This window comes from Grampus griseus (assembly GCF_964374135.1).
Source record: "Grampus griseus genome assembly, chromosome: 10".
Lineage (NCBI taxonomy): Eukaryota > Metazoa > Chordata > Mammalia > Artiodactyla > Delphinidae > Grampus > Grampus griseus.
The window spans coordinates 21,161,505-21,174,023 of record NC_139004.1 but is presented as its reverse complement, the minus strand read 5'-3'; the positions used below and the strand labels follow the sequence as shown (position 1 = coordinate 21,174,023).

General features: G+C 41.9%; 5 protein-coding genes and 1 pseudogene across 6 annotated transcripts; 2 read left to right on the top strand and 4 right to left on the bottom strand.

Moving 5' to 3' along the window:
• Positions 1-1,134: 1,134 nt before the first annotated feature.
• LOC309828772 (histone H2A type 1-J) lies at positions 1,135-1,521 on the bottom strand (the record flags this gene model as incomplete). Its single annotated transcript, XM_082664321.1, has 1 exon — positions 1,135-1,521. One exon carries the CDS (start codon positions 1,519-1,521, stop codon positions 1,135-1,137), a length of 387 nt encoding a protein of 128 aa, XP_082520447.1.
• A 315-nt stretch (positions 1,522-1,836) lies between these two features.
• LOC309828674 (histone H2B type 1-K-like) lies at positions 1,837-2,217 on the top strand (the record flags this gene model as incomplete). Its single annotated transcript, XM_082664176.1, has 1 exon — positions 1,837-2,217. The coding sequence occupies one exon, from the start codon at positions 1,837-1,839 to the stop codon at positions 2,215-2,217; it is 381 nt and encodes a 126-aa protein (XP_082520302.1).
• A 1,037-nt stretch (positions 2,218-3,254) lies between these two features.
• LOC309828619 (histone H4) lies at positions 3,255-3,566 on the bottom strand (the record flags this gene model as incomplete). The annotated part of the gene is made up of 1 exon (XM_082664067.1): positions 3,255-3,566. The coding sequence occupies one exon, from the start codon at positions 3,564-3,566 to the stop codon at positions 3,255-3,257; it is 312 nt and encodes a 103-aa protein (XP_082520193.1).
• A 6,394-nt stretch (positions 3,567-9,960) lies between these two features.
• LOC309829108 (histone H3.1-like) lies at positions 9,961-10,569 on the bottom strand (annotated as a pseudogene). The gene is made up of 2 exons: positions 10,560-10,569; positions 9,961-10,294 (listed from the first exon to the last, which is right to left on the bottom strand). The product of its transcript is annotated as a histone H3.1-like (transcript).
• Positions 10,570-10,670: 101 nt separating this feature from the next.
• On the bottom strand, positions 10,671-11,066 carry LOC309828542 (histone H2A type 1-like; the record flags this gene model as incomplete). The annotated part of the gene is made up of 1 exon (XM_082663948.1): positions 10,671-11,066. One exon carries the CDS (start codon positions 11,064-11,066, stop codon positions 10,671-10,673), a length of 396 nt encoding a protein of 131 aa, XP_082520074.1.
• A 325-nt stretch (positions 11,067-11,391) lies between these two features.
• LOC309828482 (histone H2B type 1-J-like) lies at positions 11,392-11,772 on the top strand (the record flags this gene model as incomplete). Its single annotated transcript, XM_082663819.1, has 1 exon — positions 11,392-11,772. The coding sequence occupies one exon, from the start codon at positions 11,392-11,394 to the stop codon at positions 11,770-11,772; it is 381 nt and encodes a 126-aa protein (XP_082519945.1).
• Positions 11,773-12,519: the final 747 nt, after the last annotated feature.

Below are 12,519 nucleotides of genomic sequence, written 5' to 3'. Positions count from 1 at the left end.
AAGTGGGTTGGATTCCACAGCTTTTTCTATCTAGCTAATCTGTATTATCAAATTTATTATCTCAGAGATCAGGGTTGCTATTGCTTTTGATTACTTATACACATTAATTTACACACCCGAAGTCCTATATTATGGTGTCCTCCCCCCCACCCCCCTTTAAGTTCAACGCCTAATGGGCCTCCTGGCTGTGCCCAAGAAAAACACATTTTCTGTCCTAAGGCTTTTGCATTTTCAGTTCCCTCTACTTGAAATACTCTTCCTCTAGTATCTGACCGTCTCGTTTTTTTAATTTATGTAGGTCTCTGAGCAAGTAATACTTTTAAGAGGTAATCTCCATTTACCCCCTATCTAAAATGAGTCCCCATAATGCTCTATGGCTTATCTCCTCCCTATGTTTTTCACAGGATGTGTATCATCTTACATATTATATATTCACATGTTTATTTATGGCTCCCTCACCTAGAGTAAATTCCAGGGAGGTAGATTTTCTAGGTTTGAATTGACTGCTGTATCCTGAGTTACTACAAGAGTGCGTTAAATGAACACATGAGCCCCAAAGAAATAGGACCAAGGATTTACTAATATGGGATTAAATAAGTTCTGAATATTTTTAATCGACAAACTCTAGTTCCCATTAGAATTAAATCCTAAAGAAAATGTAAACGGCTGCTGAGTGGAATTTTAAGAATTTCATCATCTGATGAAACTATCCTTTAGTTAGGTCACTTAACCAGGATGCTCTTTCAAAGGACTTTTCTAAACAGTACATTCAGAATTGCTAAGTTTCCTAAAAGTAATCAGTGCATCCGTATTTTGGCTGCCTAAGGACACTGCTTCTAGATAACATTAGTTTTTATTAACTGGACTTCAGGTACTTGCCTATCGGATTCATCTCCCAACTTCTGAACAAGCCTCTCCTGCACATACTAGTCCATGTGAATCTGCAAGTAGTCCTTTCAGTTCAGACCACGTGCCGAATTGCTATTGGGAGTTGCGCTCCACCCCCTCAAGAGGACAGAAACACTTTATAATCTTATCACTCAAAACACAAGATTGTGTGTACCAGCTTTCTCTTTGACAGTGTAGGTGGCTCTGAAAAGAGCCTTTGTATTTCAGCTTTTCTCACCTTGTTACTTATTTGGTCTTATGATGGCTCTCGGTCTTCTTAGGCAGCAGCACGGCCTGGATGTTGGGCAGGACGCCGCCCTGCGCGATGGTGACTTTGCCGAGCAGCTTGTTGAGCTCCTCGTCGTTGCGGATGGCCAACTGCAAGTGGCGCGGGATGATACGCGTCTTCTTGTTGTCGCGGGCCGCGTTGCCTGCCAGCTCCAGGATCTCGGCCGTTAGGTACTCCAGCACCGCCGCCAGGTACACCGGCGCGCCGGCCCCGACCCGCTCGGCGTAGTTACCCTTACGAAGCAGGCGGTGCACTCGGCCCACGGGGAACTGAAGCCCGGCCCGCGAAGACCGAGTCTTAGCCTTAGCGCGAGCCTTACCTCCTTGTTTGCCTCGTCCAGACATAACGACCTCAGCAACGTCACCTCAAGTAGCTACTAAACGGAAAGTGCAAGGACAGCGCTTTTTATAACCCTTATTGGGCGCGAAAAAGAAGGTATGTCATTGGTTAGGATGTGGCTTCATTTTAACCAATGGAAAGGTGAAATTGGGATTCTTGCGTTCTGATTGGGCAGAACTAATTTCTGAAGGTTTCTTGAACAGCCACCAATCAGACATAGGACTTCGACTTACCTTATTTGCATAAGAGGTTCTATATAAATGAGGTACTTTGCGCATTTAGTATTTTTTGTCGCTGTACGTTGCTTGTTTTTGCAGATCATGCCTGAGCTGGCGAAGTCCGCTCTGGCCCCGAAGAAAGGCTCTAAGAAGGCGGTGACCAAAGCGCAGAAGAAGGATGGCAAGAAACGGAAGCGCAGCCGCAAGGAGAGTTACTCCGTGTACGTGTACAAGGTGCTGAAGCAGGTCCACCCGGACACTGGCATCTCGTCCAAGGCTATGGGCATCATGAACTCGTTCGTCAACGACATTTTCGAGCGCATCGCGGGCGAGGCGTCGCGCCTGGCGCACTACAACAAGCGCTCGACCATCACGTCCAGGGAGATTCAGACGGCCGTGCGCCTGCTGCTGCCCGGGGAGTTGGCCAAGCACGCCGTGTCCGAGGGTACCAAGGCTGTCACCAAGTACACCAGCGCCAAGTAAATTTGTCGTTATTTTTAGATTAACCCCAAAGGCTCTTTTAAGAGCCACTAAGTTGTCAGTATTAGAGCTGAAAATACGAACTCTGAATTTATAAAGTTCTAGCGATAACGTGAGGTATTGAGAATTCCATTGTACTGAATCACACGTACTGTGGTCGTAAATTGTCTCTGAATAGAAGGAAACCAATTATACTACCAAGTGCTTCAGTAACACGGCCCTTAAATCTGGTAAGTTAACACGTGAACACAAAGAGAATCATTCTTGTTTCGAGGGTCTTCTGTGTGAAGTGCAGTGGCTTCCTGTTTAAGCCTTAACAGCCTCTGTCACGTGTCCTTTTTTTCTCCACCACTAGTGTTCTAATGTGCATTTATGTGTTAGTAAACTTGGTCTCCAATGACCTCCTAAAATGCAGCCTTTTAACTCAGCAGTTATCTCGTCCAGCCCATTTGGGGTCAGGACAATGCTAGAACTCTGCGCCGCCCTCCCCGCCCCCCCGCCCCCCCCTCACCCCCAGCCAGGAGGAACAAAGTCTGCAAGGCAAAGAGAAACATGTCTTCAGAGTAAAGGTACGTAATATGAGGGCTCACAAAAAAGATCTTATGTGGCCAATTTACTAGTTTTTAAAAAACATACGGCTAGAGGAACAAGTAACAGATGGGTGGTAAAATGGGGAAAAATAAGGTCATATCCCTCACCCAACATTAAGAAATATAAAGGACTGGAGGGAGATTTTAGAGTTGAGCCTGAGTCCAAGCCTCTGGTCTCATAAAACTCAGGCCTCCAGACAAATCCAACCCGCAGCCGAGAAGCTAGTTGGAGGCCCCACCCGTGCCCGGGGGAATCTTGCCCCGCGATCACTACTGTGCTCAGTCCATTTCCCACACCCTAGAGTTAACTATGTGAACTGCCTTGAGCGATCCACTTTAAATGGTTTAAGACACCAGCGTACAGACGGATTACTTTAGCCCTTTCCTTGAAAACGTGGGGGCCCTAAAAAGGGCCTTTTTAATAAACAAACAGGATCAAACTTTTTTCTTTTAGCCGCCGAAGCCGTAGAGGGTGCGTCCTTGGCGCTTGAGCGCGTACACTACGTCCATGGCCGTGACCGTCTTGCGCTTGGCGTGCTCGGTGTAGGTGACGGCGTCCCGGATCACGTTCTCCAAGAACACCTTCAGCACCCCACGGGTCTCCTCGTAGATGAGACCAGAGATGCGCTTGACACCTCCACGCCGGGCCAGGCGGCGGATGGCGGGCTTGGTGATGCCCTGAATATTATCGCGCAGAACTTTGCGGTGGCGCTTGGCGCCCCCTTTCCCCAAACCTTTCCCCCCCTTACCACGTCCGGACATTCTCAGGAAATGAACAGAAAACTGCACTCAACTTGTCGCAGCTCCTTTTAAAAAGTAACCTCTGCGGACCAGAGTGAAAACCAAACGAGCTGTGGCGGGAATCCCTCTGGGTTGGGGGAGGGGACCTAAAGACCTATAGGAACAAGCCGGCCGTACTACTCCCGTTTGTTCTCTTTCAGTCAATTCTTTTGATTCCTCAAGACCTAGGCTATTTTTCTCCCCTTTTCTCATTTAATTTGTTTCGCTCCTCATCCTCGTTAAGCAACAAAACTTTAACATTGTAGATGATACATAAAATAGCACAGAGAAGAAAATATTCTGCTTTTATCTCTACCTATATACATGTGTCTTCTTTCTCTACCAGTATTTGCATACGGTTAATACCATTTTGTGAAGTTTTTCTCCTAATATATGGGGGAAATATACTACCTAGAAATAGAGCAAGATGGGCTAATAAAATAGAGAATTTCAAGATCTTCCAGGTATATTGCTAAATTCTCTTCCACCAAATGTGTGTCAATTTCCATTTTTAATATAAATTCCTATTATTATTTTACTGATAATGGGTAGAATCATTAAAAAAATTTAACTCTATAATAATCCAGATTTGGTTTCTTGTATAGAGAATTAACTTTTAAAAAATTAACCAGCTGGCTCATCAGTATAACATAGTAAATATTTTCTCCACTTATTTGAGGAACTTAATTGATCGTTTATTGAATATTTCACTTAAAATTATTTCTTGAGTTTTTATTCTGCTGATCAGTCTATGTATAGTGCTCTAGCATTTAATTATTTGTAATGTTGAAAAATAAGTATTTGCCAGTGAATTCATACCTCATAATTATTTATTTCAAATTAATTTCTACTATTATAGAAAAATCATTTTATCTAGCTGCAACAAAGTAGTTATTTTAGTACTCTTAACTGTATTAAATCTATACAATTTATTAGGGTAAATTTGTTATTTTTGAAGTACTGTGTCCTCCTAACCTGCAAAATACTGAATCTGGGTCTTTAAATGTCTCAGTAGATTTTTTTTCTAGGTAACATATAATTAAAATTTTTTTTAACTTTCATTAATTAGAAGAGCAGTTAATTTGTCATTAGTGAACAAGTAGAAAATTCCAATGCAGAGAAAAGAAAGTCTATCTTTGTCTTTCTAAGAAAGCCTTTATTAAACGAATGATTATATATTTCAAACATTCTTGGATGTATATACTTAATTTTAAAAATATATACTATTTTACTATTGCTTAAATTCTGAGAAATTTTAATCCCTTCTTTCAGCATTAGCATATAATCCCATTGTTATTCAATGATTTTCTTTCACTTTCCTTTATTTCAATGAGAGTTACTTTTAGCAAGGTTGCAATACAGTATTTTCAAAGTACTCCTATAAACTATAAATTTCATAAAATAAATAAAAACCTTTGCAAAAACGAAACTGATTCAACCAACAGGAACAAAATTCAGTATATGTTACAGAGATGGGTATATATCCAGCATAATTTAACAAGTTAATTTAAGGGCAAATACAAGTTGAAAATAAAAGGCTTAATTCTCCTCGAGGGTCCCTTTCCTTTCCTTTTTCTCTTTCAAAATTTCTTTCTCTGTCCTTTCCAAATGTACGTAAAATGGCTAAAAAAGCCCTTTGCCAGCCTCTTAACTCAGGAAAGTTTCCTCAAGGAGCTTAGAGTCCTCTCTTTAATCATCAAGGAAAATAGTACTCTTTTTCCCAGTTTCCTGACTCCAGATTGCAAAACCTACCTAATGTAATGGGTAGTATCTACTTACCTATATAAAAGAGTGAGATTTTTTTCTCTATCTTTGCAATCTCTTTAAAAGATTGCCCGTGTAGAGCATAATATTTTGAATAAGCATTAAGCTTATTCAATAATAAACTTTCTCTTCTTTTGTTTTACATTATATTTCCCCAACATTAGTTAACTGGAATATATTTTACAAACCCTTCTCTACTTTTTAAAAAAAATATTTATTTATTTATTTGGCTGAGCCAGGTCTTATGCGGACCTTCGTTGCAGCCTGCGGGGTCTTTAGCTGCGGCATGCAGGGCTGGAACCCAGGCCCTTTGCATTGTGAGCGTGGAGTCTTAACCACTGGACCAACAGGGGAGGCCCCCTTCTCTACTTTAAAAATGGGTAAAATGCCCACCAACTACTAGCCTCCCTTCCTATCTGATTTCATGAGTTTTTGCATAACAACTAGTGATTATAAGACTAGCAATGGATGGATATCTGAAAAGTTTGTCAGATTCTTTATAATTTCTGAAATTGATAAGCAAAGGTTTATTGTTCTATAAACATACAATATATTATTTTATAAAAATACAATGCTCTTCGGGCCGTTTTCTAACATAGTAACTGACTTAATATGTCGAGATGAACAGTTCAAATCAAATATTTTCTTTGTGGCTTTATGTTCTTTCACTGTTGAAGGGCAGCTGAATATGTCACCCCAAAGTATGCCTCTTTGTCATAAGGGTTATTTTGAACTAATTATTTTTGAGAAACAGCATAGACAGGTGAATCTCTGAAAACAGAAGTTACCTTTTTGTTAGAGACACATATGTATAGAGGAAAGCTACATTTGTGTCTCCCTCTGTATACTATGAAGAGAAGGATGATCCGAAATCATGAAAAAGATCTTATGGGAGAAGGCACCCACTTTAACCTGCATAACAAACCCTTGTTTATTATGCGTTTTTCTGATAATGTGTCCCCCCTCCCCTACACAACTTTCTTTTGTCTTTAGCTAAAGATGGTGTGTAAGGTGGTGGCTTGGGCCATCTTGAGGAGTTTACTCATTTTTCCTGTGTCTCTCCTGTATACATGAGGTTTACATGTTAATATAATTTTGGTGGTTTTTCTCTTTTTAATTTGTCTTTTATTCTAGGTAGTCTCAGCCAAGAATTCAAAAGGAAATTTCTTTTTCCTACACAGTACAAATCAAATCCAGCAGCAAACTATTGGTTACACTTGTGAAATATATCCTATACCTAACCATTGTCTATTACCCCAATTTAAGCCAAACCACCATTATCTCTCAAAAAGACCACTGCAATAGCTTCCTAATTTATATCATTACTTCTAAACTTTGTATTCACCATACAGTTGCCTTAGTGAACTTTCACAAGAAATGTAAATCAGGTTATGCCATTCCTCTGTTCAAAACTCTTAGAATGATTTGCAGAAACTTACAGCATGGCATATAAAACCCTACATGATCATAAAGCCCTACATGATCTGACCTCTGCCTATCTCTGTGAACTCACTTTCTACCCTTGCTTTCTCTGCTCTTGATCTTCCTTAAATATTCTTGATCTTAAACTTGATCTTTAACTTTCTATCTCAAAATGCCCAAATAGATGGGCAAATGCCCAAATAGTTTGGGCAGAATAGATGCCCAAACTGACTGTAATGGATATACAAATGTCTACAAATATAAGAAAAAAATGTTCAATTACATTTTTAACCCACAACATTAGATTTAAATTAAAAAAAAAAACCCTTAAAAGAATTGTAATGCGAGAGTTTTAATTTGCTTTAAAACTTTTGTTTAGAAATATTCTCTGTGTATCATTTAAAATACAATGCATGAGTTCAGATTTTTTATATTAATACAGACAACAGTACACATCAACAAAATATTAGTATTTGGTGTTGAAGGGGAGCAGACTAGGCCACCCCAAAATACACCATTTAGCATAAGGATTATTTCGCTGAACTGAGGCGTTTGAGATGAAGCAGATCCAAGAAAATCTTCTTGCTTTCCTTCTGTTTCCCTAAAAGCAGGACACAGATTTACAGAGATGTCCCTCCTCCTCTCTTTCCCAGGAAGAACAAAGGTTAAACCTAGTAAACAACTTTAGGCCCTTATCAATGGAGAAGGCATCAATTTAAATATGCCTAACAAAGTTTACCCTTGTTTCCCTGGTAACCTCCCCATACCTGACCTCCCTACATCTCCATCTTTAGCGGCAGATGGTATTTAAGCTGGAGTTCTTTTTATTTGTTTTGTTTTGTTTTTTGGCCGCACCTCACAGCTTGCGGGATCTTAATTCCCTGACCAGGGATTGAACTCGAAATCTTGGCAGTGAAAGCCACCAGGGAATTCCCTGGAATTCTAAGGCACCTCTAGAGGTACTCATTTTTCCCTGGGTTTCTCCCATGTATAGATGAGGTATAGTTGTTAAGAAACTTGTTTTTCTCTTTCGAATTTGGCTTTTATTACAGGGCTTGTTACCCGAAAACTGGGTTCGCCTCTTGGTGGATGTCGCACCAAAAGACAGAACCAAGCCAAAGATCAGGAGAAGGAAGAAAGAATTTATTACTACTTGCAGCAAGTAAGGAGAACACCGGGGATCTTCCCAAAGCAGTGTCTCCCTGAACAGCAAAACTGGGGAAGTTTTAAGCTAAGGGTACATGCATATTCATGAAGGGGCAAAATTATCATTCCATTCTCCACCTAGGTGGGGGCCTTAGTTCCTGCAGAACTCAAAGACTGTATCAGATTTTTATCTATATCCCTTGAGGAGGAACTAGGGCTTTTATTGTTGAACTATTGTTTCTTGACTGCTTTTCCTTTGTTCCTGCACTCCCTTACTTTCTTTAAGATCATTGATTACTGAGACACGTTCAAGGGCAAGCATTAGATCACGCTTAGATCACAAAATGGCTTAGGCCAAAATGGCTTCTCTTATGTAAATAAAGCCATTCCTGGGAATTACCCGGTGGTCCAGTGGTTAGGATTCCACGCTTTCACTGCCAAGAGCCCGGGTTCAATCCCTGGTCAGGTGCGGGGACCCCCTAACCTATCTGCCTACAGACTCTCAGCCAAAAACTCGGAAGGGTGGAGGAAAAAGTATGTTTTTTCCCTACAATTGGAAGACATATTTAAAGACAGAACAATTGAATAATGAATGAAATCATTTGGGTTACATAACTTCTAAAAAGCCTATGAAAAGTCAAATATTTTACTGTTTTTTGATGGGTCATTTGAGTGTCTAGCATTGTTAGATATTGTTGTTGGCATTTCTTTTTATTTCAAGAAGTCTTATTTATACTAGGATTGGAAGAAGTTCTATTTTAAGTACAAAAAACAAAGACAATAAAAGGGTATGAATAATTATATGAGATATTAGAAGACTTAAGTGCTAAAGAAATTCCAGCTATGAAGAGGCAGTTTCAGTGAAAAATCATAATTAAGTTGCAAAAGAATGGGTTAGATTGACCAAATCTTACAGCAACGGTTTTTCACCTGGGATCCATATATGCCACAATGCCTCTGAGGATAAAAATCAGCAGAATGTGGATGGGGCGGTGGCGGTAGTGGTGAGGGGGGAAGTCCATGAGTTTAGAAGGAGAAAAATATATATTTTAATTAACCTTTAACTGAACATTGGCATTTCACTGTATTATGAATTTAGGCCTCAAACCTCAGTACCTGTTACTTTGTTACCCAGTGGAAATCACAGATGTTTCATTTTTCATAACAATTGCTGCGTTATCTTAAACCATCTTTTATACTTATCTTATTACTGATGGCAGTTAGGCTCCCCAAAAGATTGTGTTATGTACTGTGTTAATTATATAAGTGCATATGTCACTCTATCAAATTTACTTTTAAAAATACTTTGATAACTGTAATGTAATAAATTTTTTTGCATTTTGTACACTTAAAACATTATTCTGAGAAGTTTCCACTTAGTCACCACACAGCCAAAGGTGTTCACGATATTCAAGAAAAAAAAAGTTAACGTCTTTTATTTTGAGATGACATCAATTCAAAGAGTTCAGTGAGTGGAGAGTAAGAGGCTAGATTCTGCGACCTAGGCAGTAAAAACCATTGGCAGGGGTATTCCTTATTTGGTTACAGCAACAGAAGTTACTTGTCATGTCACATCAAGTAACTCTTTCAAAGGTAACCCTATCAGCTTTGCTGACTTGGTTTCTGTCAGGAGCCCACAACACACTACATTTCTCCACTACTTACCAACTACTTTGTCGAACCATATCATAATCCTCTATATTATTTTCCTTACCCCACACTTACTTTAAGTCTACGAGGCAGAAGTTTAAGTCTGCGTGATTGGCAACACTTTACATTTCAATAGCAATAGTTATGGAAAACATTTCCTCAAATGTCTTGATAGGTTTAAAGTTTGTTAGAAATAACTAACCTGTCAAGTTCTCCTGAGGCAACAGCATTTGAGATTTAGGCCGCAACCCAAATATGAGAAACCTTTCTCGTGCTCCAGAGTGGTGTCACATCTACAGATGTAATCCCAATATTTTAACGTAGCAACATTGCCTCGTGGCACATGTACTGTTAGGGAAAACGTATGTGGCTGACAGTATTTGGGTGAGGGAGACTATCGTGCCACGAAGCTCTCCGTTGATCTGTAGGGGAACTGGATGTCCTTGGGCATGATGGTGACGCGCTTGGCGTGATGACACACAAGTTGGTGTCCTCGAAGAGCCCCACCAGGTAGGCCTCGCACGCCTCCTGCAGCGCCATCACGGCCGAGCTCTGGAAGCGCAGGTCGGTCTTGAAGTCCTGCGCGATCTCGCGCACCAGGCGCTGGAACGGCAGCTTGCGGATCAGCAGCTCCGTGGACTTCTGATAGCGGCGGATCTCGCGCAGGGCCACCGTGCCGGGCCGGTAGCGGTGCGGCTTCTTCACGCCGCCCGTGGCCGGCGCGCTGCCTTAGGCCGCCTGGTCAGGCCCTTGCTGCACCGTCTGCTAAATTCGAGTCAGGGTAGTGCTTCTTTTGTACCAAAATATCTCAGAAACTGATGCTAATGGTTACCCGTGGACGCACACTTATTAAGGATTAGCGATAAAGTCCTAAGTCCGTAGATAATCACTGCAGCGAACTTTCTTTAAAACGTGATAAAATGTTTTTCTTACTTTGCTTTCAACAAAGCAGAGGATGGGAAAGGGACTCAGGCTTTTATTGAATCTCACTACCCTTTTTCATCGTCCAACGTAACAAATGTTAAAACTCTTTTACAGAAAATATGGGTGGCCCTGAGAAGAGCCTTTGGTTTGAATTTATCCGAGTTGCTATAATCTAGGCAATTACTTGCCCTTGGCCTTGTGGTGGCTCTCGGTCTTTTTGGGCAGCAGCACGGCCTGGATATTGGGCAGTACGCCACCCTGAGCGATGGTGACTTTGCCTAACAGCTTGTTAAGCTCCTCGTCGTTACGGATGGCCAGCTGCAGATGACGCGGAATAATACGCGTCTTCTTGTTGTCGCGGGCCGCGTTGCCCGCCAGCTCCAGGATCTCCGCAGTCAGGTACTCCAGCACCGCCGCCAGGTACACCGGCGCGCCGGCCCCGACACGCTCGGCGTAGTTGCCCTTGCGGAGCAGGCGGTGCACTCGGCCCACAGGAAACTGCAGCCCCGCCCGTGAAGAGCGGGTCTTGGCCTTGGCACGAGCTTTCCCGCCTTGCTTGCCTCGTCCAGACATCATGAAACCAACGACAACACCTCAGAAGTCTTTCAGAACGAAAGCGTAGGGGCAGCACTTCTTATAACCCTTATTGGGCGCGATAAAAGAGGTATGTCATTGGTTAGGATTGTGGCTTCATTTTAACCAATGGAAAGGCGGCATTAGGATTCTTGCGTTGTGATTGGGTAGAACTAATATCTTACGGCTTCTTAAACAGCCACCAATCAGACACAAGACTTTAACTTATCACCTTATTTGCATAAGAGTTTCTATATAAAAGGGACACATCGTATCTTTTACTACGCTATTTCTCTTTCTCTTAAATTCTTTTGAGTTGTTTTTCATCATGCCGGAAGCAGCTAAATCTGCTCCTGCTCCGAAAAAGGGCTCCAAGAAGGCGGTAACTAAGGCGCAGAAGAAAGATGGTAAGAAGCGCAAACGCAGCCGCAAGGAGAGTTATTCCATCTATGTGTACAAGGTGCTGAAGCAGGTCCACCCGGACACCGGTATCTCGTCTAAGGCCATGGGCATCATGAACTCGTTTGTCAACGACATTTTCGAGCGCATCGCGGGCGAGGCGTCGCGCCTGGCGCATTACAACAAGCGTTCGACCATCACGTCCAGGGAGATCCAGACGGCCGTGCGCTTGCTGCTGCCCGGGGAGCTGGCCAAGCACGCCGTGTCCGAGGGCACCAAGGCTGTTACCAAGTACACCAGCGCCAAGTAAACAGTGAGTTGGCTGCAAACAATTTAACGGCTCTTTTAAGAGCCACCATATGCTCAATAGAGAGAGCTGGTGCTGGTTTTGTTTCTGCGCTGGGCCTTCGTAGCTCATTACAGTACTTAATCTGCGAAGTAGAGCAATTACTGAACAGTCCTTTAGGACTTTACTGTTACGGTAAGCTTGAGATACGCTAACCTCAAAAAATGTTACCTGACCCTGGCAAAGCTCTGGAACTCCTTGTAACCCTGCCCTGGCCTTTTCATTGTCGTTTAGGTACTTCGTATATTTAAAAGGGTTCAGATACCAATTCTGTTACTATTTAGGGTTAAGTAACGAGGGAGGAGTTAATTTTTAAATTCGTAGTAAATCCAAATACTCATGGCTCTGGGACAAAGAATTGGATTCCTGCGGGGTGCAGAGATTGCGCGGGCAGTTTAAATTTGCCTGGGTGCCCGCTCTTTCCCTCCACGGCCTGATTGGTTGCCGGCATCCAGGAAGAGACCGGGGCTTTCGGTGCGCGGGAGGAATCCACTTCCTGCTTCTCAGTCTAGCACACAGAAGCTCTTTAATAAACATTTTCGGGTAGTTCTTGCTTTTTTCATTTTTGTCTTTTTCTTAGTGCTTTTTCCCTTTCGAGAATGAGATTTAATTAAAAATCAAAATTTTCTTTAGAAAGAAGGGAACTTGGTGGATGTGATTTTCAGCCTGAGAAATACCAGCGCTTTATTTCTAATTAGAATATTGCTTTCG